At 42.7% G+C, this 26,459-nt stretch overlaps 1 protein-coding gene across 3 annotated transcripts in view; it reads left to right on the forward strand.

Moving 5' to 3' along the window:
- Window positions 1-1,078: 1,078 nt before the first annotated feature.
- Window positions 1,079-26,459, forward strand: part of ppp3ccb (protein phosphatase 3, catalytic subunit, gamma isozyme, b) — a 38,330-nt gene continuing 12,949 nt past the window's right edge. For all 3 annotated transcript variants that reach the window (XM_015966877.3, XM_015966878.3, XM_015966879.3), the window contains exons 1-9: window positions 1,079-1,355; window positions 18,200-18,397; window positions 20,416-20,540; window positions 22,530-22,641; window positions 22,883-23,028; window positions 24,303-24,442; window positions 25,023-25,100; window positions 25,293-25,387; window positions 25,481-25,606. In XM_015966877.3, coding sequence (XP_015822363.1) covers window positions 1,304-1,355; window positions 18,200-18,397; window positions 20,416-20,540; window positions 22,530-22,641; window positions 22,883-23,028; window positions 24,303-24,442; window positions 25,023-25,100; window positions 25,293-25,387; window positions 25,481-25,606 — 1,072 coding nt within the window. In that variant the 5' untranslated portion in view covers window positions 1,079-1,303. The remainder of the gene's footprint in view (window positions 1,356-18,199; window positions 18,398-20,415; window positions 20,541-22,529; window positions 22,642-22,882; window positions 23,029-24,302; window positions 24,443-25,022; window positions 25,101-25,292; window positions 25,388-25,480; window positions 25,607-26,459) is intronic.

Here is a 26,459-nt window from a genome sequence, read left to right on the forward strand (position 1 = left end):
GCTCAAACCTCTGAAAGTAATCACATTAGGTTAAATATTTTGATTCTCTTCCACCAAAACTCCAGTCTTTTTATGTGTAGAAATAGCTGCGTTTAGCACGTTTCTGCATTGAGTCTTGCCTGAGCTGCACATTTAGATGTTTTTCAGGTTAATCCAAAGCTAAATGCCAAATATTTGAGAATTGTGATCAACTAAAGGATAATGGAGAAAGAGCATTAGCATTAACACAGTCTTAAAAAGTCAGATTTTTTGAAACTATCCTGGTGGTCCTTGTTGTCAACCTGCAAGAAAATAGATTAACTCCTATTTAAAATATTATGAAATAATTTTTGAGTAAAAACTACCGAAATCTTTCAGGTACTTATTTATATGCAATATTATTTATATGCAATATTATTATTGGCCACGTGAGGCCGCTCACATCCTTCATTCAGAAACAGTTAATGATACATGTAGTGTTCGTTAACTTAATTTCTTATCATAATAAAATTTTACGGGCATTTTCACATCATACTATATACTTTTACTGAGCTACTTTATTAACTTCTTTGGCGTGCATTTGTCTTCTAATATCCTATTAATAATGCTTAGACGTCTTGTTTTTTCTAAATTCAGCCTTAAAGTTTTCCAGTTACATATTTTGTTAACATAAATTGAAGTGTTGACCCCCTCTAGTAGAGAGTTTTGAGTAGCTAAATGTGCCTTGCTTTCAGCCCTTTACAGCAGGATCGTCTGGGCATTAAAACCCACATGAAAACTACACTACCCACAAATCTTTGCGCTGAGCCATGTTATAGGAAATCCGTTTGCGGTGGATTATTGTAATCCAACAGAGTCTGGACGACACATCGGATCACGACAGGGGAAAAAACCAAAGCGCAGCGGCCTGTAACAGATGCAGCTCGCCCGTGAAAAAAGGGATAAAGTTGGGATATGATCTGACGCGCAGTGCTTCTGCTGGAGCCAGTGATCGGCGCTGCCCGGGCCGTTTCCTGGACCAACGATTCATCCGAAGACAGTGACAGCGGTTGGGCAATACTGCACTGCAGAGTGCTGCGCGTATTAAAGGCTTGAATTTGCTTGATATAGACACCTCCTCCCTCCCTCCCTTCTCCCTTCCCGTGTCAGTGTTCACTCCAGCTCAGCCTGGAAGCAGAGTCCGGTTGCCCTGTCGGCTGCTCCGAGGCACACCGCTAGCTAGCGCGGCTAGTTCACCCAGGCTAGCCTGCTAGCTAGTTAGGAATTTGTCAAGTTTGGTTCGGTATTCGGTTCCTTCGCTGCCAGCAGCCCAAAGGGAGGGAGCATGTCGGTCAAAGACCAACCCAAACTCTGCACCTATGAACGGCCCATCAAAGGTACGTGACATTTATTTAGTTACATTTGACTTCGGTTGCAGGAAGTAAACTAGGGGTGCTGGTGAAAGGCTAACTAGCTAAAGATGACAAACCAGCCAGCCGCGCTAATAACTCATTTATTCACGGTTTACGGTGTCGATCTCCGCTGAGCCTGATGCTTGCTCTCAGCGGACTAAAGGATGCAGCTTTATCTGTCAGACAAGTAGTCCGTGCTGCCGCAGCTTGGACTTCCAGGGTGAGGTCTCCGCTGTGCCAGATGTTTGACACCCCGCTGTGAGGGGGCAGATACAGGTTCACCCCGCTGCTGCTTCTTCAGGGGAAAGCTCTGGAAATGTGTGGCTCTGGGCGCCAAAGTGGTTCACAAATATGACAACGATGTTGCTATTTAAGCCGTTGGTGTTTCTCAGTGAACTGTAGCCTTTCTTCTTTTAGGTAATGGTGATGGTGGATGGATCGTACACGGTTGTGCGACAGGCAAGCGCAGATCCCTAGGGACATTTTACTTGTTGAATGATATTCAAAATGATAACTAGGTCATTTGAATAGGTTATAATTTGAATATCTAAAATTAAATTCTTACTGAGTATTTGTGGGAGTTACAATTCAGTCATGGTGTTTACACCAGGGCTTGTGATAATCTGATGCTGACCACCTCATGGTGCACCTGGAGCTGTGGCATTTAGGATATCTGAATAGCTGATTGTGATTAAGGTGAATATTATTCTGAGCAGCAGGTTGGGTGTAGCGGGTGGTCACATATGATGGGCTCAGTGGGTTAGTGAAGCTTAGGAGAGCAAATCTGCAGGAGAGCTTCACTTCGTTAAAGCCGCCTTAAGGTTACTGCTCAGTCAGGAGGTCAGCTCACTCTCAGCCAGAGAAAACCACCTGAGTGGCTTTTCCTTTCAGCCGTTTGCTCCCACCTGACTACGCCCTAAAACCTTACAACTCAAGCTTTCACCGACCTGTCAGGAAAACTCTAACTTGTAGTTTTGAATAATAGTGAATATATATAAGCATAAATAGATTTATTAAATACAGGCTGTCTGTTGTGGTGGTTTTTGAGCCTGTGGTTTGTGTCTTTACCATTTCCAGCCACAGCAGATGTTTGATTGTTGAAATGTTAAGCAGCAGAGATGATGACCCACTCCTGGTTCCCATAGCACTGAGACATATTCTAATATGTGGTTTAGAGAAGCTGCAAATCAACACATTGTTTCAACAGTTTTGCCATAAGAGAAGCGGTGGACCTGTCACGCCAGGTTTTGATGTTTGCCTTTGCTTTTTTTAAAATCATAATTTCATTTATTTATTAGGTGTTAGTTTCACACAGCTGATTTTCAGTAAATAAAATAACTCTGATGCATAGTTTCTACTTATTACCTGCTTTGTCCCAGTATGAATGAACCAAGCTGTCATCTATCTTTCTTGATGGATGCTGCTGCAGCCCACAGCATCCTGTTGAACCTTGGCAACAGCCACTGTGGAAGTCTCGTGTGTACACATTGATGGATCTGTTCTGGATGCTTTGGGCTTAGTTACTGATGGTAATCGAATCAGTCCGGCCTTTTGCATTGGCTGCCATGTGTAATGATTGTGTCTTCATTCATGATTGATGGAGCTGGACCCGAAGGCAAGCTCTGCCCCTCGGTCCCGTCTGGTAACGCTCTGCTAGTTAACGGGCTACATTCAACAATCCTACCGGCAGTTGAGTTTGTATAAAAAAGTAAGCTCTACCAAATGTCATGAAACCAATAATGAATCTGTCATCTTCAGCAGATGATTGACAAATGATTATAACAATTAACTAGTTGGTGGCTGCCTGGTACCAGGGTTATACAATTAATCAATTTTGTATTTTTATTCAAACTATCACAAAAATGTTATTGTCCGCCAAAAATAATTATTTAAATGATTTTGTCATTTTTCTTTGCAAACATGCAACTGTTTTGTTGTGTTTTTAGTGACACGCACTTCATCCCCATCTAAGGGCTAATCTATGTGTGTAGATGGCAGAATGAGGGCAAAACACCCAGGCATTTTTGTTTTACCCCATTGTAACCTACCACAAGCTCTATTGGTCAAAGTCCAGCAATATACATTTTATCTGCAAACATAGACATACTTAGAAAATCTCTTTTTTTTTTACGCTGACTTCCTGTTTGATTCTCCTGTAACTATTCTCTGCTTTCATACTGTCTGTTCATATGACTCAGCAACACATTCTCACTCCCAGCGCGTCAAAAACAAATGCTTGGTCAGCCACCCTCCGCCTCGGACCCCTGATGCCAAAAGTGCCCTTTTTCGTTACTTATGTGCGAAAAGGGGTTTTTACCTTATTTGACTGCAGATCCCAATGCAGCGTTACACTGACGTGATGGGATGTCCGCTACCGTTGCATCCCAATGCAGCGTTACACTGACGCGATGGGATGTCCTCAGCCAGGGCACCAAACAAGCTCATTGTACCTCACCTTAACCTTATCCTCTTATTTACCCTTCCCCTCACCCCTATCCTAACCTCAACCATCTTGCTAGCGAACACGTTAGTGATGCGTCGATCGCTCTAAAAGCCGGCTCTATGAAGTGAATGGTGGGAGCCGCCTCGTCGTTGGTCGAGTTTGGACCGAACCAACGCGAGGGGGAGGTTTCAACTACCACGGTGGAGGTTAAAAGTAGAGGGTATTTGTAACCTCCCCCTCGCCAGATGGTATGTTCTAACGTTCCCCTTGGGCGGCAAATACGAAAATTCAGTCAGACTCTGACTGTCGGAGTCAGAATGCATGGGAAACAAACGCTTGATCACAGTGAGAGTAACGTTTTAGGTAGCAAGAGGGTTAAGGTTAGGATGAGGGAGAGGGGAAGGTTATAAATAGTGAAACGTTAAGGTTTAGGTGCGGTTAAACGAGCTGGTTCTGTGCCGCATCAGCAGATATCTAATCACGTCAGTTTTACGCTGCATTGGGATCTGCAGTCACAAAAGGGAAAAACCCCTTTTCGCACATAAGTAACGAAAAAGGGCACTTTTGGCGTCGGGGGTCTGACGTGGAGGGTGGCTGACCAAGCGTTTATTTTTGACGCGCTGGGAGTGAGAATGTGTTGCGAGTCAGTCAAGTATAACTTATGATACTGAATCGATATTTAAAAGCAGAGTATAGATTTTTTTTACATGCAAACTTTTACTGTATTCCTTTTGTTTGATGCAATTCAAACTCTGACTGCTATGTGGCAGCAGAATGACTGGAATGACCAGGAGTCTCATTTATCAAACATTGCATAGAATCCTTACTAAAACCGTACTTAAGCTCAGCAAAAAAAGTACTTACGCCAAGTAGGCTTGTGATCTATCAAACATGGTGTACACATAGCTGCACGCAATCTCCGCTTCATAAATCGAAAACTATCTAGAAAGGTTCTCAGCTGCTTTTTAGTCACATCCCGCCCTCACCACGCCCACTTACTGCCATAAATAGTCAATGCAAAGTGCCTTGTGGACCTCATGCATATACCTAAGCTGGCTGTTGCAGCATTTCGATCACGAACGCAGATCAAGGAAGCACTATTTCACAAGCAGAAATTCAGGTACTTGTGGGTGAGATGGAAAAATGAAAGGAAGTGCTTTTGCAAAACAAATAAGAGAAAATCCACAGAGTGGTACAGCGCTGCTGAAGCCATCAATGCTGAGTTCTTCAGAGAGATCTGTGGCAGATATAAAAAAAAAAGATCCAATCAGGATTCGATCCCCAGACTCCCAGGTGAAAGTCATGTGCGCTACCCAGTCAGCCAAACGGAGATCTCCCTTGTCCAGGTAGCCAGGGCGCATGATCAATTGGGCCACAGTGACAGGACACACACACTGTCACAGACGCATGATATTCTGTCTCAATCTGTCCCCCTGCTGATATCCTGCATTCCGTATTCTGCACTTCAGGCTGTGTGTGTGTGTGGAATGTCTTGTTCTGTGTGCGCACGAAGCAGTACAAGTGATAATGCTGCGGGATTTCATCATTTTATCTTCTCAGCAGCAGCACTGCAGGTGCTCTCCATGTCCAAAATGTGCATAAGCCAGATCCTTAGTCAACTTAAAGTTGCGCACATTTTTCCGCACCTCTGACCTTCAGCTCTTGCTGGGTAGGTTCACGGCTGAGTGTGAAGCAGCTGGGATGAGGATCAGCACCTCCTAATCTGAGACCATGGTTCTCGACCGGAAAAGGGTGGCTTGCCAACTCCGGGTCGGGAGACAGGTCCTACCTCAAGTGGAGGAGTTTAAGTATCTCGGGATCTTGTTCACAAGTGACGGTAGGAGGGATCGGGAGATCGACAGGCGGATTGGTTCGGCATCTGCAGTGATGCGGATGCTGAGCCAGTCTGTCGTGGTGAAGAGGGAGCTGAGCCAGAAAGCCAGGCTCTCGATTTACCGGTCGATCTACGTCCCAATCCTCACCTATGGTCATGAGCTTTGGGTAATGGCCGAAAGAACGAGATCGTGGATGCAAGCGGCTGAAATGAGTTTCCTTCGTAGGGTGGCTGGGCTCAGCCTTAGAGATAGGGTGAGGAGCTCGGACATTCGGGAGGGACTCGGAGCAGAACCGCTGCTCCTCCGGATCGAAAGGAGTCAGTTGAGGTGGTTTGGGCATCTGGTCAGGACGCCTCCCTGGGAAGGTGTTTCAGGCATGTCCTGCCGGCAGGAGGCGCCCGGGTCGACCCAGGACACGTTGGAGAGGTTACATATCCAATCTGGTCCGGGAACGCCTTGGGGTCCTGACGGAGAAGCTGGTGGAGGTAGCTGGGGAGAGGGCGGTCTGGAGCTCCCTAGTTGGGATGCTGCCCCTGCGCATCCCAGACTCTGATAAGCGGAGGAAGACTACGACGACAACATTTTTCCACTAAGTTTTGTTTCATAAATCCCAAAGTTTGTGTGGAAAGTTGCTTACGCAGTTTTCCGACCCCGTTTTGTGCCTAAGCAAGCTTGATAAATGAGGCCCTTGATTGGTCAGCCTGAAACTTAAACTGATTTAAAAATCTGCATTATTGTCAAATGGCATTAAATAATTCAACATTTTGCAAAGTCCTTCACTGTTTGTTTGAACTGGCAGTAACAGATCTTGTACATGGGAGCTTTTCCTTTCAAAATAACATTTTAAAATACATTTTATTGTTTCTGCTCCTTTGAGATGAGTACTGGCAGGTCAGAGGTGAACATAAATCTGCATCAGACATCAAAACCCTAACCCTAATCAATCAAAACCAGAATTGTGCATTTGCATTCAAAAGTGATTTATGGGGTGAATGGCCTGTATTTGTTTACAACCCCCCAAGGCGCTTGCAACACAATCAGTCATCCACCCATTCACACAGTGGTGATGATGGAGCCCAGCTGTCCTGGGGCACACTGACAGAAGCAAGGCCTTCCATATACAGGTGCCACCAGTCCCTCCGACCACCACTGGCAGGCAAGCAGAGTAACCCCGGTTTCACACTCAGTGGAACGGAATGGCAGCGAAGCCGCACCGCTTCAAATAGAATCCAATTATAGTCTATGGAGTGTTTCAAACCAGCTGCGACGCGGCAATTTCCAGGCACATCCCAGAAGCGGCATGCCACGCTGCGCCGCTAAAGATGGGATCGAGTTCTATTTTTTCCGTGAGCCGCTTCTGGGACACGTCAATTTCCGCAATTCACATAGTGCGAGACAGGAAACCTCACGGTTTCAGTGTAAAATCCCAAATAAAATGCAATGTTACAATGTTATTTATAACTTACGTCAGTACGTGTGACCGAACAGCTTTGTTTACCACCGGTTTCTTTCAAGAAGTGCAACGGTGTGATTCCTTGCGGGGGTTGTGATCTCTCGATGAGGAAGGTGTCAGAAGTCTCGAGGGATTTTACAATCTCGTGGGTACAGCGAGGCACATCGAGAAAGCCGTGCCGTGGCCAAGACTCTCCCGGTGTGAAAAAGACCGCTTTGAAGTTCACGAGTGAGCCGCTCCGCTGCTGTTCCGTTCCGCTGATGCTTGCAGTGTGAAACCAGGGTTAGGTGTCTTGCCCAAGGACACAACAGCAGCGTTCTCTGGCAGGAGCCGGGATCAAACCTACAATCTTCCGCTCTACCTCCTGAGCTACTGCTGTCATTTTTTTGAAAAATAATTGCTCTGGAGGAAAATTAATTGTACTTCAATATAAAAGTAACAATTGTATGAGTAATCTGTTAATGAAAAAGAACAAAAAGATCAAGTTACCATTATACAGACATAAGAGGAAGTATGTAAAGTATTGTTTGTGACTCACATAACGATAAACCACTGGAAATGCTCATGTGTACCAAATATATCAACCTAAAATACAATCACGTTTTCCTATTCCTGTCAATAAATGATTTTAAGAAAGAACTAAAATCTATTAAAATGGTAAAACTGCTTGGGAACTATAGTCTAAACAAGAGGAATATAAAGATTTGACTATTTAAACTCTGCTGTTATGTGGCCAAACTCTTGTACTTCAGCCCCAGCCACCATAAAGTGGCAGGTAGAAAGGGTCGGGTGTGTTTAGAAAGCTATAAAACGCCCATGCTGAATCTTAAGAATGTTTAACAAAGTACATTTTGTATCATTTGATGGAACAATGAGCAGACTTTGGCTGTTTTATGTTTAAATGTACAGCTTTGTTTTTATCATTTTAATTTTCCTGTCATGAGCCATGTTTCAACACAGAGTGAGAACCTGAATGAAAACACGTCTGTTGCGCCCAGATGTCTTACAGCTCACTGTGTGCACACTCAAACACATGACTTGTGTTTATAGATCAGCTTTAATGCATAGCCACGGTTGAACAAAGCAGGAACAGCATCTTGGTAGCAGTTATGTATATCACACACAACATCACTAACAATCGTACGTGTAATTAAAAGTCCCAAAACAATAACAAGTCTCACGCCGAAGGAGGATAAAAGTGAGCGCGTCAGGGATGTAAAAAAATAAATCCACTTTTAACTGGACTTTCAGACTGTTTGCCTCAAAATTCTGTTTATTACAATATTCATTAGATTTTCTTCTTCAGAATTAATACACTGGGAACACTTTACAATCACTTAACATTACTTAATGTGTTATTAAGCATTAATAAATTGTCCCTTTTATTAACATTCCTGATGTTAACTATGTGTCCATAAGGTTATGAGAAAGTGAAAGGGGATCTGCTTAATAATGCATTACATAATGTGTGGTTAGTATTAATAGTTTGTTTATAGTTTGTCTTTGGATTTGCTGGTTCTGATTTACATCACACGTCATCCATCCACCGCCTCATCCATTTTTAGTTACACTATACATTTAGTTTTAAAGTCAGTCTAGTTTAATTTGTTAGTAATAAAATTCTTAACTTTTAAACTTGACTCTCTCTATTCTGTTGTCTCTGAGTGAATACGTAACGGTTATCTAATCTCTGCAATAAAAAGATCCAATCTTCTGGTTTAAATAACCCAGTGTCCATTAGATGGGATTCATACTCGATATGGATCTTATGTCTATGGTCATTAATTAAACTGTAATTCTATATTCATTACACACTAAATAACATTAATAAATGGACCCTCATTGAAAAGTGGTACCAATGCTTTTACATAATAAAAAATGGAAACTTGAAGAAGAAAATAGGCAAAAACTGAGCATGGGTTAAAAAAATGAGAAAGATCAAAATGGATTTTATTAGGCTCTCAGGTGTAATTCATAGGTCCAGTAAGACGTACAGAGAACCAAACACACTGCAGCTTCAACCAAAAGCTGTTTCCTGACTACAGCATATCAACCAACCACAAAGCATTAAGCCGTTGGTTTCGTCATGTCACACCAAACAGGATGTGGAGGACAGATGTTTGTGTGCAAGTTTGACCCTTCAGCTATTAGACTTTTTGATGAGTTTGGTGCCTCTTTAGGTCACACCCGTAGTTCTCACGCAGAAACTCATCTGTCTGGACAGCAGTGAAATGTTTGCTCGATCAGGGAAAGAAGAAGCTGAAAGGTGGTGAATAAACTCTTGAATTCAGTGCCCACCAGTGTGGAGCTGTGGATGGAGGTTACATGTAATGCAGCAGTTTCCTGAAGCTGAAGCTGCTGCCTTTATGAAGTCTTTCTATGTCCCTCCTGCTGTTGATAGTTTGACTACTACTTCCTCCTTTGGTTGATTATGCATTTTTGTCTCAGTTGTGGTTTTTTCATTTTGCAGAAGGGGCTGTTCATCTCTTCTGTTCAGCCCTGTGTTTCTGTAGGTTGGTGCGGGAGATGAACCAGTTCAGGAGCTGTATGATTGCCTGGATGTGTGTGACCTGGTTTGGTTTCACTAAACTAGACCACAGTGCCAGGAGGTGTGTGTGTGTGTGTGTGTGTGTGTGTGTGTGTGTGTGTGTGTGTGTGTGTGTGTGTGTGTGTGTGTGTGTGTGTGTGTGTGTGTGTGTGTGTGTGTGTGTGTGTGTACTACATATTGGGCCATTTTCACTACCATGTGAGGTCATTTTTCTCACTTTCTTTTAAATGTCTACCAGTTGGTTTTAGAGGTATGGTGTGAAATAGAGCTGCGCAATACATCCCAGATGTATCGTCATCGCGATATCGCAAACTGCATATTGCAAAGAACAGAAAAAAACGCAATGAAAGGTCAGCTCAAATGTTTGCTACACATGTTGCATTTTGTCAATCAAATGGAAGCATGATGTTTTTGACAAATCAAATAGAGCCCTTCAACCATTTGGCCAATCGGGTGGGTTCTTATAGGTTAGATGCCCGCCCCTTAGACAGACGGCACCTAGTTTGGATGACTAGCAAACACCTTAACTTTGTTCTGCTCCTTCTGCCGATTCTGCTTTTCCAGGGATCCACTGAAGCCTTTTCTTCTTAATTTTCTTTTTCCCTTTCCTCACTTCTTTTGATGACAATGTTTGGTTTTCTGATTTTTAAAATATTTTAGTCATTTTTTAAATGTAGTAATTTCTTTGCTTTAGATTATTTTGTTCTTGAGTTAGGTATTTGTTTATTTATTGCTAGTCATAGTGGCATCGCAATATTAATCACTGCTTTTGTACATCACATGTTTTCCTAATATTGTGCAGTGAGAAATACATTTTAGTTGAGGTTAGGATTAGAGGTTGACTGATATTGTTTTTTCTATTGCCGATATTGATGCCGATATGTAGGTAACATGGTCCACCAAAGGCAGATATATACAGCTGATTTTTATGGGCAGATATCTATACATTTTCCAACTTATTTTCAGGTTACAATGTCACTAATAACATCAGTTGATGCACACAATTTTTGAAGCTGAATTAGTTTTTGAACTCTAAATGTAACTGTTAAATTTTGTGCACTGCTCAGTGTTAAAGTCAGACACCTAAATAAAGTTAAGTATTTATTATGCAGATGTTATTAGTGAATGTAAAAATACATTTAAATTAAATTCAGCAACAGCACTGGGCTGCCTAAGGCTGTGCCTGACTTAAAATCAGCTTTATTAAAGACAAATATCAGTCGATGCTGATATATCGGGCCAATATCTTCTGTTTTTTATATATCGGTTGGCCAATATATCTGTCTACCTCTAGGTAGGATTAGTAAAAATGAATGGAAGTCAATAAATGGTCCTCACTAACAGACAAACAAGTGTGTGTGTGTGTGTGTGTGTGTGTGTTTTTTTTACATGGCAGGTTTTGACATGTTCCATTTTCATCTTAGAAGTCAGTGTGTGTGTTTATTTACAATCTTTGAGCCCCGTGTGTCCTTTAGAGGACTGCTTTAGTATTTCATCCAAACCGTTCTCGAGCTATTTGCTTTAACAGTTTCAGCTTCTACATGCTGTTTGAAATGAAGAAGAGAATTGGCAAAGCTGAAAAGTCCCAGTCATCTAATTTTAGTAATTAACCCTGTGTTAGAAACATGTTAGGGTTGACCTAATTACTGTGATTTTAACTGCAGAACCTAATTTTCTCGTTTTCAAGTGGATTTGTTAAAGAGCTGGAAACCCCGTTAGTCTTATCATGCTCTCTATGTTCAGCTGTTTAGCGCAGGCAGCTTTGTTAAAATTGGTAAATGGCTTGTATTTAACCCTAACCCTAACCCTTCTAGACTCATAGAACACCCCAAGGCACTTTACAACACGAGAGTCATTCACACACACTTTCACACACTGGTGATAAGACACAGTGTAGCCACAGCTGCCCTGGGGTACACTGAGAATGACGAGGGTGATGTACGCTGGCGCCACTGGTCTTGCCCAAGGACACGACAACTGTGACAAACCAGTAACCCTCCAGTTATAGAGTGGGCACGTAACAATGTTGCCACTGGTGATTTGATAAAAATTCTCACATTAAAAAGTGAAATGTCTTCATAAAACAAGGACCTTTCAATTAAATTAAATGAATGAGCTGTAGGATTTGGGCTCCACAACACAGACATGAATGTGGGAGGGTACCTAAACATGCTCAAAGAGGAACTCCTACCAACCATCCAACAGTTTGGTCTAGGCAATAAATCGAAAATGTATCGTTATTGAAATTTCTGACTCTTATCGAGAAAATGTTTCTCATGTCAATAAATTTGATAATAAAAAATGAAAAGGTGTGTATAGGTTGGCAACATTCATGTCCCTTTAAGAAGCTGTACCACCTTGAGTCACATAAAAATGTGACTCAATATACAAATGACAGCCCCATCTAGTGGACAGCTTTTGTTTCTGTGCATACTTGTAGTTATCGTCCATTTATCGTTATCAAGGTGAATTCCTCAATATATCGTGATGTTGATTTTAGGCCCTATTGCCCAGCCCTAGTGGTGATGATTCTCTTTTCCAGTATGACCCAGGCAGCACTCATGATGAAAAAGTCAGAGCGATGTGGGTCAACAAACCAAGCGTTTTTGGTCCATGCTGAGGAAACTCCTCAGGACTTGACCCTGTTTAGGACTAGTGATGATCAGTCTTCATAAAAGAGATGAATAAATAAAAGCCCACAAATTCAGACAAACCTCATAAAGAACAGGCTGTTATGAGTCAGGAAGTGGAACACACGTTTTGACAGCATGGCAGGGAGAACGGCGGAGGTCTGAGTAAACAATAACCAACCGTAGTCCGTAAAGGAAGACATTCTCACATAAGACATTTTTACAATTGTACTTTAATATATCAGAAACATTAGAAAACATCTAGTCACACAGAAAACTAAAAACTTTGTAATCTTTAAAAATGTGGCTACATATTTATATCAAGCAGCTTAGTGATGTTTATGTTTCAGCCAGGTGTTTTTTCTCAATAAAACTATCCTATTATGGTAAAGCATTGTCCGGGTTGTCTCTTATCAGGTATCTATCTACCATTATAAAACATCCCGGCGCAAACCAAGTGAACCTGGAGTCATTTTTTTCCTTTGTTCTGGACCAGAAAACTGAACCACATCTGTGAAATAGCTTTAAAACCAAGAGCCTGGCTGAGTACCATGATAAACCAGCAACCTTGTTTTTTTTTTTTTTTTTTCTTTTCAGAGTGAAGAAGCAAGCCAAAAAAAAAAACTTGAGCTAAATGAAACACGGAGTTGCCTGGAAACCGTTTTTTCTCCTGCTATTATATTATGGAGATGTTCCTGCAGAGCTCAGGAATCAACAACGTCTCTGCTTAGAGACACGTTTAAGGTGTAGAGAATAAACCCGACACCAGCTGAAGAGACATGATTGGACTGATGGTGGCTCGTTTGAAGCAGTCGTGACTCCTGATGAAGATGGCTATAACTTTTGTTTCTGGTTTAACAATCCCAGGCCTCGGCGAGGTGGAGGAGGGGTGATGGTTTGGGCAGCTGTCAGTAGCCCGATTGCCCGACTTTTTACGGGTCTAGATTCCTGCATGCTTTATCTGGGTTAATTTCTGAGCTCACATGTTTATAAGAAAATGTGACAAAGCAGTTCTTTCTAAAATCTACGAGTAGCTAAGGTGTGACATGATCAGGGATTAAAAACTTTTCTTTGTAGACACCTTTGATGGATCCTGATCAGGGCCTAAGATCTTCTACATCTGCTGATGTTGTCTCTCGCTCTCCCTCCCTGATTTTTGTATCAATATAAATGAAAAAACCTTTAGGCTTTAGCACAGGCCCCTCTTTCTGATGTGCCGGATTTTTCCGTGGAGCTGTGGCGGACTCCAGAAATTAAGCTGCTCGGTATTTCCTTCAGGGAATGGACTGAGCTGCCAACATTTTTGGTCAAGCCTCAACATGCCATCAGAGCTCTTTGGCGGGATTGCAAACGTCTAGGAAAAAATCTGCAGGTTTGGGTTTTCAATGTGGCGGCGCGTGGAAAGCAGTCGTTTTTAGAAGCCTCAGCCGAGCGAGAAGCAGCTTCTCTTTGACTCTTTGAAAGCGTGGAACCTGATGCGACCTGATGTTTGCTGCATGTTGACGTTCTCCTGAAACATCCCCTTTTCTCTCTGGGACAGAAAACAGCTGCTCAGTGCTGCAGACGCTCTGAAAAGAGCCGAAATCCTTCCTCGTCAGCTTCTCTCTTCAAACGGCATGAATGAAACGATTGTTACATCTGAAAGTGACAACTAAATTGGGGGATTCAGTTAAAGTTTTAGGCTCCTGATGAATCATTCATCTTATTCAAAGGGAGCAAAGTTAATGGAGGAGGTGAGGATGAAAGTCATTTGGGTGAGACAGTTCTAACTGCAGGAAGTTTGATGTAGAGGAGAACTGCAGACTGAATCGGGTTGTTGTTGTTATTGACTAGTGTGACCCAACAGGAAGACCCCACGGCTGAAAGAGGAACTCGTCAGATCTTTGTTGTTTGTTCCTCTGCCACAGTAAAGTTTGTCAGTGTGTGGTTATTCACTGCCCAAACATTTGAGTTCACATGTTTTAGGATAGCCTTTCAAATCCAAAACTTTTTTTTTCTATCTTTTTCAAATTCTTTTGCACTAATACTTTATCATTAAAACATGTAGGGCTTTTAGCACAAACATTACAGTTCATAACGGCATTGTTGTTTCTTTTTTAAAACACAGAAAAGGTTTCTTTTTACCTTGCTGCTTACAGTTTCGTTCACGGCTGCGAACTTCCTCAGAGCTGACGCTGATGGTGGCGTCGCTTCCGCCTCCATTTATCCACGGGCAGCAGAGGACGTTGTCGCCCTCTGCTGCCCGCTCTCCCCTCTCCGATGATGCAGTCCCATGCATGGTCCAATGTGTAAACCCCATCGTCCCTGTTCATGGTCCCACATCCACGTCTCCTTATCTCTATGGCTTCTTTTATCCATCTTTTGTATTTCTGTTGTTCGGTGGTTATGATCCTTGTGTTGTCCCAGTCCATTATATGGTTTTCTCTTGTGCAGTGATCTGTTACGACTGACTTCTTTATTGTGCTTTCTGTTTCTTCTTTTACTGCTCTTGTGTATCTTCGACTTGCCTCTTTCTCGCACTCCTTTCTATGTTCTATTGTTCGTGTGTTGAGTTGGCGTCCGGTTTCTCCTATGTATGTGTTATTGCAGAGTTTGCATGGGATTTTGTAAATGGCTCCACATTTAAGTCCAGCTGGTATCTTGTCTTTTGGGAGTACTAGTATGTTTCTAACTGTTGTGTATGGTTTTGTTGGTGTGTTTATGTTGTGTTTTTTCATTGTTGCTCTTATTTTTTATTTTATGCCTTTGATGCATGGTAGGGTTATCACTGGTTTTGGTTCTTGTCTTTCTGGGTTTCTGATTTGTTGCTTTGGTTGTTCTTTTCTGTTGTTGTTTGTTGTTTTCCTTTGTATATTGCCCATGTCGGGTATCCACAGGTCTTTAAAGTGTGTTGTATGTGTTTGTCCTCTTGTTTACGGTCTCTTTCTTCTGTTACCATGTTTGCTCGGTGATATAATGTTCTAATTACTGACATTTTTGTGTATGGTGGGGTGTTCTGATGTCCATTGTAGCGTTATGAAGATTATAATTGTCTGCCCTTAACAGCTGCCCCTTCACACAGTAACATCGCCAAGGTCGGACGGTTGGTTCAGTATGTTTACATTCCAGGAGAAGAGACAGAAGAAGAGAAGAAGAACGCTTTTCATTAATTAATCAAAGTACTTTATTTGTGATAAGCTAATCAAAGCATATGTTGATCATTAATAATCAGGTGAATGATCTGTGAAATAAAGATGTCATGAGTTATGTGTTTAATGAATAAACAGGGCTGCACCAGACAGACTGATATACATTACCATGGAAACGCATGATACATTGTTTTCAACCAATCAGAACTTTCGTCTGTCGTCGAGAGAATCTGGGATGTTTACTTAATGTGTCCAATCCGGTTTACTAAGACTGGTAAACAATTAGGGGATATAAAACAAGGCAACGCCATTTTATACTCAGTTCCATGTTAACCTCAGTTCCGTTCATGTGGAGGTCCTAAGGATTTCCATCGTCATCATTAAGAAAGTTACAGGCTGGCCAGCTGTACTTTCTACTTTAAGCTGAGAACGGTCAAGCTGGAGATTTCCGTCGTTTGAACCAACAAGACGACGTTCCTTCAAAATAAGAGTGAACTTGTTGACGCCTGCCGATGCTACCTGAGTCGACCCTTCAGACGGGCGTTGTGTGCTGTGACCGCTGTTTCAACCAGCTCCAGTACATCCAGTACACCATAATAGATATTGGTCTGTGTGTGTTGGTTTCCTGTATGTGTTTATGTTTGGGGTCCCGTTGGTCTGCTTGGTGATTTTCATGTCCATAAATGCTATGCTGCCTTCTGTTTCTGACTCATAAGTGAACATTATGCTGCCTGTGTCGTCAATGTTATTCAAGTGTTGTGTTACTGTTGTCCTTTTGGTATGATTTCCAGTACGTCATCTACGTAGCATTTCCATAATTTTATTTAGCAGTTTGGGGGGGCCAGTAGCTATGGCTTTTTGTTCTAGGTCTTCCATGACAAACTCACACAGGATAGCTGATAATGGGTTACCCATGGCGAAGCCTTCCAGTTGTTTGCATATTGTGTTATCATATGTAAAGTAAGTGGAGTTAGCTACCAGTCCTATCAGTAGCTCAGCAGCAGCAGCAGTAGCTCAGAAGGTAGAGCGGGTTGTCCAGTAATCGTACGGTTGCAGGTTCAATTCTAGCTCCCACCAGAGAATGCTGCTGGTGGTGGTCGGAGGGACCGGTGGCGCCAGTGTTCGGCAGGCCTCGCCTCAGTCAGTGCGCCCCAGGGCAGCTGTGGCTACATCGTAGCTCATTATCACTAGTGTTTGAGTTGGAAGTTTAAGGAAGTCTAATGGCAAGAATCTGGTGATACGATATATATCACAATACAGAGGAGACGATGTGATATATTGATTCTAAAAGACGAATGATATTTGCAATAATATTTGCACTTTTAAGAATTTTTAAGACCGAATTTAATTGGAAAACTCAGGTCAGACGCTTGACAAATCCGTCATTGTGAGATCTTGCTCTGTAAGAATGAAGACGTTAACCGCTGCCACCTAGCAGTCAGAGTTTGAATTTGACCAAAAGTGATACATTAAATACAGTAAATTTATTTTTTATTTAATACATTATTTCAATATAAATTTTTAAAAACTATTTCTGCTTTTCAATAACGGTTCAATATTGTAGCAAGAAATATTGCAATATTCCGTTTGTGGATATTTTCTTACATTCTTAGTATTCAGCTTGCCAGTACAGTTCAAATGGACCTGCATCAGAAGCTGGTTTGGTGTAGTCTCCTAAATCTCATTGCAGTTTAATTTGACGTGTAATTTTATAAATTCCCACTTTCACGTCACATTTCAACAGAAATATGAAGAGACTCCTGATGCCTCATGCTGTTGGTCATATTTCTGATAAAGCCATAAATACTTAATTGAATACAAAGGGAATTTGGTTTCTATAGTAAAGCTGGTAGTGGTGAAATGATTCGTAAGATAAAATCACAAGAACCGCTGTCAACGTAAGGACATTGAACTAGTTTTAATCTCTATAGTTGGCTATTCCTTCATTTGGACTAGTTGTTGGATTGTAAACTCAAATTTTCCAAACTGAGGCTCTTCAGGAAGCTATTTATGATGGGTAAGAGATTACAGAAACACTTCAAATTGTCTGACACTGGGTTAGTGAGAGAAACACTCGTGTATTTAACTGTTTTTCCTTATAAAATCTGTTAAAACGATGAAAACTCATCAGATGAGTCGTCTGCTTCGATTGTTTCATTTTCATCAGCCAATAATATTCAAGCAGCCATGAAGGTCCTTTCTGAGGCACTCGCGTTTTCTCTGTATTTGCTGTTTGAAAGGTTTTTCACTTTGGTATTATTTAGTGAAGTTTCTGAGAACTTGTTGCTCAGGAGCGCCGGAGCTGAAAGCCTCTTTGTGTCGACAGAAAAGACTTCATGAATCTTTTGGGCTTGTGACCTTGTGGAAAATATTTCCTGCGGACGGCACGTTTGTTAAAGCGTTTTCTATAAAGCATTTTTTTTTGTCTCCTGAAGAATACAATTTAACTTTGCTTTAAAAAAATCTGAAGTCTTAAAGTCACACAGAGTTTGTGAAGCTCTGAAGCATTTTTAATATCAGTTGCTGCTGATTTGTTTGGAGAATTCAGTAAAGGTTGAGAAATTTTAACAAAATTAAATACAAAAAGTCAAAAAATACGAGCTTTCCATTTCTTCCCATCATGTTTACATCTTGAATAGAAGCTGAGGAGCATCAGTGTTCTGTCCTTTTATGAGGCAGAACATCTGAGCAGAACCTGCACCAGCCTTTATGTCCTCACAGTAAACCAAGACTTTTATCAGTGCATTTGGTGCTGCTGCACATCTCACCAGGGTGTCCCATCGTGTTCACAGCTGTGCCATATCCTCCGGGCACACGCCTGTCTGCCAGAGACCTGTATGTGACCAAGAAGCCCAGCCTGGATCTGCTGAAGGCCCATCTGGTAAAGGAGGGTCGGCTGGAAGAGGAGGCAGCACTGCGGATCATCAATGAGGGAGCTGAAATCCTGCGTAAAGAGAAATGCATGCTGGAGGTGGAAGCTCCTATCACAGGTAAGTCCTTCACTAGATATCTAAGATGTTTTAAGACTTCTTTGTATTCACTAAAGTTAAGTATTTGTGTTTTTCCTGACAATATTTGTGTCTAAGTTTGATGTGTGTGTTGTAACTCTACACCGGTACCGATGCGTTTCTGGATATGCAAATAAAGCTCACCTAGCCCAGCTACAGCCTGCTGCTCTAACTCTCCTCCCTCAGCATGCTAATAGGTCAGTGACAGCAGTGGATGGACAACAACCTGAATCAGTTTATGAAAACTGAATTGAACCTACCTCTTAATTCAGTGCATTGCATGGAGCTAAAATCAAGCGTTTAACCAAAGGTAATAAAAAATGAATAAACTGACCAATTTTACTTTTTATTTTTTAAATGTGATCATTCACTTTGAGTTAAACATACAGGCTGAATGTGAAAATAGTCTTCTACCCCTATTTTCTGCATTAGCTTCTGTTGGAGAATAAACAGGGAAGCGCTCGGGTTAGAACAGCCAGTCAGATCTATGTCACACTGAAAATTAGCATTTTCATACTAAATAGAGAGCCTAAGTGACGCCAATCTACTTCCATACCAAAATGAATGCATGTCAATGGGGATGTAAATGCTATCTTCTAGTCCCACTTGTTGTGTACCATGGATTTCACATATGATGACTGTGAATTTAAAAGATGCATTTTGATGCCAAGAACGCGCTTATTTTAGAACAGGGAAACGTTATTTTAGGACTTGTGTCAAAATAAGTCCAGGACTACAAATGCGCATCACCAAAGTGATTTCATGGTTTCATGTTCGAAACACACATCATTAGTTTTCATTTAAATGTATGTATAACATATGTGAGATCCAGGGCGTAAGGCAAAGTGGATTAGAAAATAGTTTTTTTAGCCTTGTTGACTTGCATTCATTTTTTTGTTCTTCCGGGGACCCATGAGCCAATCGGAAGGGAGGAAACTTAAGCTTCCTATCTTGACTCGCAATGGGGAGAGCTGTTGTTGGCTTAAGGCCAAGTTTATACTTCTCCATCTGTAAAACACCATTATCCATGGTCACGAGGGTCTCCAACAGGCTCGCAAGGATGGACAGAGTAGAGCCCAACGTTACAAATATCCGTAGATTTCCATTGAAAGCGACGTAGACCACAATCAATGATGTCTAGCGATAGACACGGAACAGACTGGAGAATGTCTCGCAGAACAAGTCAGACAATATAAACAAGTGGTTCTCAGTAAGTATTTAGACACTATTAAGCACACTAGAAATGTAACCGCAATTACGGCAAGACACCCCAGACAGATGTTACACCCTCAGTTGTCCTGGTGGATGATTACTTCACAACATTGACACACCACCGGGGGAAGTATAAAAGTCTCGTCAATACGTGTTTGTTTGTGTGAGTGCAAACTTGCTGATGGAGAAGTACAAGCTAAGCTTTAGTGTCCAGGAAACCGCAGAGAACATCTCAAGTAGTAGAAGCTAACTGTTAACATTAGCAACTCCACATCATGACAGAACCCCTCCCAGGTTTTTTTCTGTAGAAATAAAACATCAACTTGGCAAAGCAAACAAAGATGGTGGTAGTCATGTTGCTGTTAGCCAATCAGAGGCGAGATGTCAGGAAATAAGACAAAATCCTGCCGTCTGAAGCTCAGCTCTGCTCACTTCCTTCCTGAAACAGGAGCACCAGAGCTTTTGTTCCACAGAGATCGACTCATGAGTCATTCATTCATACTAGAGACCACTGCTAATGTGTTGAAAAAAACTAGTAAATCTGGTCTTTAAGTGTACAAAACAGGTAAATAAAATGTTTTAGAGCATTTAATGTGCCAGACCTTAAATCAGCTCAACTAAAGATGCTGATCTAAATAATAAAAAGTACATTTCGGCCTGATGTATTGTTCTAGTCGTATTAGTGACATCATTTTCTCTGCACCTGATTTAATCTGGTATACATCTTCTTTAGTCTTTTTCTGAGTTTTCCACACGTAGAAAGACCGAACACGTTTCTATGTTTCCAGTCTGCGGAGATGTCCACGGACAGTTTTTTGACCTAATGAAGCTGTTTGAGGTGGGCGGGTCCCCCAGCAGCACCCGTTACCTGTTCCTCGGGGACTATGTGGATCGAGGCTACTTCAGCATCGAGGTAAGTGTTTGCCCAGTTTTACATTTGAGGTGCTTCACCCACAGATGTTGGTTCTGTTTCATCAGGCAGGTTAAAATCCTGTTTTATAAACACAAACTCTACCTGATCTATGTGAATCCTGTCTTTTTTAGAAATGTCAATTCTCTCACTTTAGTTCCTGTTTGTTCCTCTGTGATTTTGGTCAATCTCTGATAGTTTTGTGACCGTGCCTGGTGCACCGCCCATTCTAACAGGGTGATCAGTTGTTAGTAGCTGAATCTGGCACTCGTGTTGTTTTAATGTGGCTCCAGGAGCTCTAGAAAGCCAGGCTGATATTTACAGCAGCAGCGTCCTTAAATAGTTGTAGGAAATGAAATACACACTGTTTGTTTCCTACCACACTGTGGGCCCCACCCACACTCACACACACACTGTTAAACACTAATGCACCCACGCCCAGCTCACTGCCTCCATATTCAGGCTCTCTCCCCGACCAGTGTGAGTGAACGGTCAAGGCTTTGCTGGCAGGAAGTGTTTTCGAGGTTTTTCCGTACTTGCTGCTGTCGTTCTTCCTGTTTCGGGAGATCTGAACATCCTGGAACTCTTTCTCGTTGAGTCATTCAGACTCGGCAGCTTGACCTTCAATTAAGCAGATGTTGTGGTCAGAGTAACCCCTAACTAAACCCAGCTGCTGTACATTCTTAGTTTTATAGAACTGTGACCATTCAGAGGGGATGTAACGAGCAGCAACTCCTTTCTGTGTTTGAAAAGAAGAGAATCTTTGTGAATTGTGCAGCTTGAACTAAATGACCCTATGCTGGGTGTTTGTACATCTGGTGGGAGAGTTTCCACACCTGCAGCTCTCTGAAGTGTTGAACCTACCAAACTGTGGATGGTTGAGGCGTATTAATGCTTGTGCAGAGTAAATGCTGGCTGCTAGATGGGGGTCCTGGAGAAGTGTTCGATTCCCTTCAGAGTGTGTCAGCTGTGCAGCTACACACCACTGAAAGCTCCCACGGAGAAGAGGGAGCCAGTCTTTCATGTGATTTCAAATGACAAATATCAAAGGTTAATCCAAGTTCTATGGCAGTGCGGTTCTACTGTAACACGTCTCCTGAGGGCTCCATAAATAGCAGCTGACTTGTTTGGTCAGATGGGGTGGGGGTGCATTTCTTTTGTCGCCCCCAAAATTGTTTTATGCTGCTGCCGTGGTGCTGCAGACTCATTCTGGCCTCTGCTCCTCTGTGGTCTGGCTCGTTGGCATTGATGCAACAGCTTTGGCTGGCTGTCGAAGCCTTTGGAGTGTGAAAAACATTCAGATGAGGTGGTTTGATTCTGTGCGTAAAGACAGGAAGTTAGTGGCAGCTAAAAACACACACATGGGGTGGGGGGTGTTGGGAAGGGCAGTCTCTCACTGGTGGTTTTCCTTCATGCATGTTAGAGGAATGTGTTTGGGAACCGCTGCTGTCAGCCTCGTAGTTCATCTCTACACCACGGTCCAGAGGAGTCCACCAGGTCCTGCTGGTCTTTAATGCTGGAGATCACCGCTTGATTGGAGTAGAATAGAATAGAAAAGAATAAAACTTCATATTAAACAGTAGTCAAATCAGCAATCCTCACACAGCTCATAATGAGCAGGGAGTATAGTAGAGCATCATAGAGAAAGGATTCTGGACCCAACTGGTCCCACCGGTTTTACACACACACGCACACACACACACACACACACACACGTACGTACGTACGCACGCGTATTTTAAAAAGTGTTATTTCTTAGCTCTGTTCTGTTATACTGGGTTGTTGTTGCTGGTTCCTGGGGTGAAAGAGTCTGTGTGTTGACCATCACAGCTTGTGTGCCAGATGTGTTCTTTTGGATGTGGTGAAAAGACCGTCAACTGTTTCAGATACAGACTCAAAAGAATCATTGTTGTGTCTTTAACTGCTGCAGGTGAAAATCAGCAGCTGTGTGACGACGACTAACGCTCTTCCTCTGCGCGTGTGTGTTTTCAGTGTGTGCTGTACCTGTGGGCTCTGAAGATCAATTACCCTGACACCCTGTTCCTCCTCAGAGGGAACCATGAGTGCCGACATCTCACAGAGTACTTCACCTTCAAGCAGGAGTGTAAGTGCTGCTGCTGAACTGTTGGTCTTTAACGGTATACGACTTGCTGCACAGGGCAGTGAGGGACGAGTGCAACATGCTCAGCTGTGTGTGTGTGTGTGTGTGTGTGTGTGTGTGTGTGTGTGTGTGTGTGTGTGTGTGTGTGTGTGTGTGTGTGTGTGTGTGTGTGTGTGTGTGTGTGTGTGTGTGTGTGTGTGTGTGTGTGTGTGTGTGTGTGTGTGTGTGTGTGTGTCTCCTCCAGGTAAAATAAAGTACTCAGAGCAGGTATATGATGCCTGTATGGATGCGTTTGACTGCCTGCCTCTGGCAGCGCTCCTCAACCAGCAGTTCCTGTGCGTTCACGGAGGTCTAAGTCCTGAAATCACCTGCCTGGATGACATCCGTAAGGTGAGGTGCTAGCTAGCTAGCAAAACGGCTGCTTTGGGGCATTTCTGCTGAAAAGTTATGAAGCAATAAAACTCCAAACAGCAGGTCAAACAACTTGTTTCTCAGAAAGTCATAAAAACTCCCTTCTGTGGCCAGAAAGGTTCCCAGGTGCTGTTTAACGTGTTGTCATGGCGACCTTAAAGCATCCCACCAGCTCAACAGATGGTTCACCTGTAAAACCTGGTTCCTTTCAGGGTGATTTATTTGTCACTCAGCTATTGTTTTACTCACAAGTCCATCATGTTTTGTTTTCTGAGTTCTGTTTTTGCCTTGATTCATCAGATGCAGACTGAAGCAGAAATCTGCAGAAGTCCTTTTGTCAACCAGGAATGAGTTCGTACCTTCGGTTGGCGTTCATACTGAAACAAATCTGCTCATTGCTGCATTCATTTTTTCATGCATCTACACCCAGGCTGTCAGGAACAACTAGTGACAAAACGCAAAAGCTGCAGCTATAAACTCAGGACCTTAAAACTATATTTGCTTAATTGAGTAGAAACAGAGCTTTTGTTATGAAGAATAGGCTGATCTGACGCGGTTTAAAGGGAATTCATCAAATAAGTTTGGCATTCAGTGGACTTAATAAAGTTGTTCAATGTTAAGTTTATTTAGTCATTTATTCAATTAATCTCTCTCTCACACACACACACACACACACACACACACACACACACACACACACACACACACACACACACACACACACACACAGTGGTATTTCCCCTGGGGGATGTAGCCAGCCTTTAATAAAAACCTGGTTTTTGGTTGAGCGTTGTTTTCATTTAAAGAGATGCTTTTCAAATTTTTCAAATTTTTAAGTCATTTTCTTGTGCTTTCTATGTGCTAAAATGACCCTTTACAGGGTTATTAAGAAGTCACTCAGCCCTTATCACCCCCCTGTGGCCAGAATATTGCACTTGCAACTTCAGAGTGCCGGGCTGCTCTGTTGGGACCAAAAAAGTGGAGCTGACATACCTGGCGCTGCAGTCTGGTTCCAGCATGTTTCCTGCATGTTTTAGATCATGAACAAAGCTGATTTGTTTATTTAGTGATGAATCACTCCTGTAGACACTAATGAAAGCTGAGGAGACATTTCAGCTGCTAGATTAAGGTGTTGAAAAGACGAACGCACACCCAGGAAAAATAGTTTTTGCTCTCAGTTCTGCAGTAAATAAACTTGGCGAACCATTTCTGGTGGTAGTTGACGCTGATGCTGTTTTGCTGTTTCTGTGCAGGTGGACCGGTTTAAAGAGCCACCTGCGTTCGGGCCGATGTGTGACCTGCTGTGGTCGGACCCCGGGGAGGACTACGGCTCAGAAAAGACCCAGGAACACTTCTGCCACAACAGCGTCCGAGGCTGTTCTTATTTCTACAGGTAGAGAAACACGCTGCTGCTCAGGAACCCGGAGAACAGCGGCCGCCTCGTTAATCTGAGCTGATTAAAGCTTTTACAAACAATGGCTTATCTCTGGATAAGTGACTGCTGGCTAAAGCCGCTGTCACACAGATAGGGAGAATAAATATTAGTGTTCTCTACCCGGTCTTAATATTTGAACTGAATTGGCCATGTTGATTCCACACAGAGGTCGTGGAGGAGAAAAGTCCCCGGTTTGTTTTATATTGGCTCTGCTGGGTGCGTGTTGTGTGCTTCCAATGGGTGTGTGTGATGTCCCTTTATTTGGCTGAGTCACGAGTGCACACATGAGCAGGGAGGATGTTCGTGTGGCCTTCAGGTTCCACGTCTAAGCCCCAGTCATTTTCGCAATGGCGTGAGCGGTGACACTAAACCGTAACACAAATCCAGATCCGGAAACCCTTAAGCTACTCTGTTTTTGTTTGTATTTTTGCTTCCAGCTAAAGATTTTACAGTGTTCACGATCTCCAGGAATTTTGAAGGGCAGTTCTGTCCATTGTGTTCCTGACATGTCCCCTTGGCGGTGTTCTTGTTTCTGCAGCTACCCGGCGGTATGTGACTTCCTGATGAACAATAACCTGTTGTCTGTAATACGAGCACACGAAGCCCAAGACGCAGGGTGAGTCGTTAATGTCCCGGACTATTCAGAACTTTGATTGGTTGTTTTAAACCCTTCATGTATCTCACACCTATCTGGTAATGTGGGGGTTCGGCTGTAAAACAATAAATGTTCCATCATCATCATCATCATCATCATCGTCTTTAGCTCAGCAGAGACCCTCAGTCGTCCAACTCTCCTTCTGCTCTTCAGGTATCGAATGTACAGGAAAAGTCAGACAACAGGCTTCCCGTCTTTAATTACAATCTTCTCTGCTCCCAACTACCTAGATGTGTACAATAATAAAGGTAGGAGAGGAAAAACCATGGCAACAGGATGGAGGCCTTGAGGCCCTGGCAACAAGACATGGAGATGTTGACTTGTGTTTGTTTCACCCTCAGCTGCGGTGCTGAAATATGAGAACAATGTGATGAACATCCGGCAGTTTAACTGCTCCCCCCACCCTTACTGGCTGCCCAACTTCATGGACGTCTTCACCTGGTCCCTGCCCTTCGTCGGGGAGAAAGGTCAGCTGGGATGGGACTGATGGACAGGCACTCGCTTTACTGGGATTTCACATGAAACAAAAATGTTTTGAGAGCATCTGTTTTCTTTTCCTAACAGCTATCTTGTCCCAAAGCTGGAATATTCTAGAAATATCTGCTGGACTATGCTTCTGTTTTTACTTTAACTGAGATTAGTCACCAGAACGACTTTAACCTGGTTATTACATCACGCAAAGGGCCTCTGCTTAAACAAACATTTTACATCTTTGAGGATTAATGAGCTAACAGCTAGTTGACGAAATTCATCCAGCCATCCATTTTTGGCCGCTTATCCGAGGTCGGGTTGTGGTGGCAGCAGCCTAAGCAGGGAGGCCCATATCCCTCGTAAAGTTATTACTTTACACCAGACAATAGTGGAGATGTGTAACTTCAATCTGAGCAACACTGTTGGGTGTTTATAGAAAACTGCTCCCCGTAGGGAGGGTCCTGACTGAGAGAAGAGGACGAGTGGAGCGCACAGGGGGTGAATATTATATATCGGAGAGGAGAAACTCAGTTCATTGTTGACAAAGGTCTTTGCTTGGTAATGGCTGACTCTGATTCTGAAGAGTAATATTCTCCCTCTGATAAAGATATTCACTCGTCCACTGAGCTAGTGCAGCAGCAAAAGTGTCTGTGTGCTTCATGAGAGTAAACACGCTTCACACACCATCCAAAGCTTATTCCATCGTGTTCAGGACATGGTGGGTGTAGAAAGGATGGTAAAAACACAGCTAATAGTGACAGACGTAGTGGGAATGTAGAAGAAGAAAAAGCCGGGTAGTTGGGAAACAAATTACAAGGTGCGTCACACATTTGATATGAATATTCCAGC

This window comes from Nothobranchius furzeri, chromosome 6 (assembly GCF_043380555.1).
Source record: "Nothobranchius furzeri strain GRZ-AD chromosome 6, NfurGRZ-RIMD1, whole genome shotgun sequence".
In the NCBI taxonomy this organism is placed as follows: domain Eukaryota; kingdom Metazoa; phylum Chordata; class Actinopteri; order Cyprinodontiformes; family Nothobranchiidae; genus Nothobranchius; species Nothobranchius furzeri.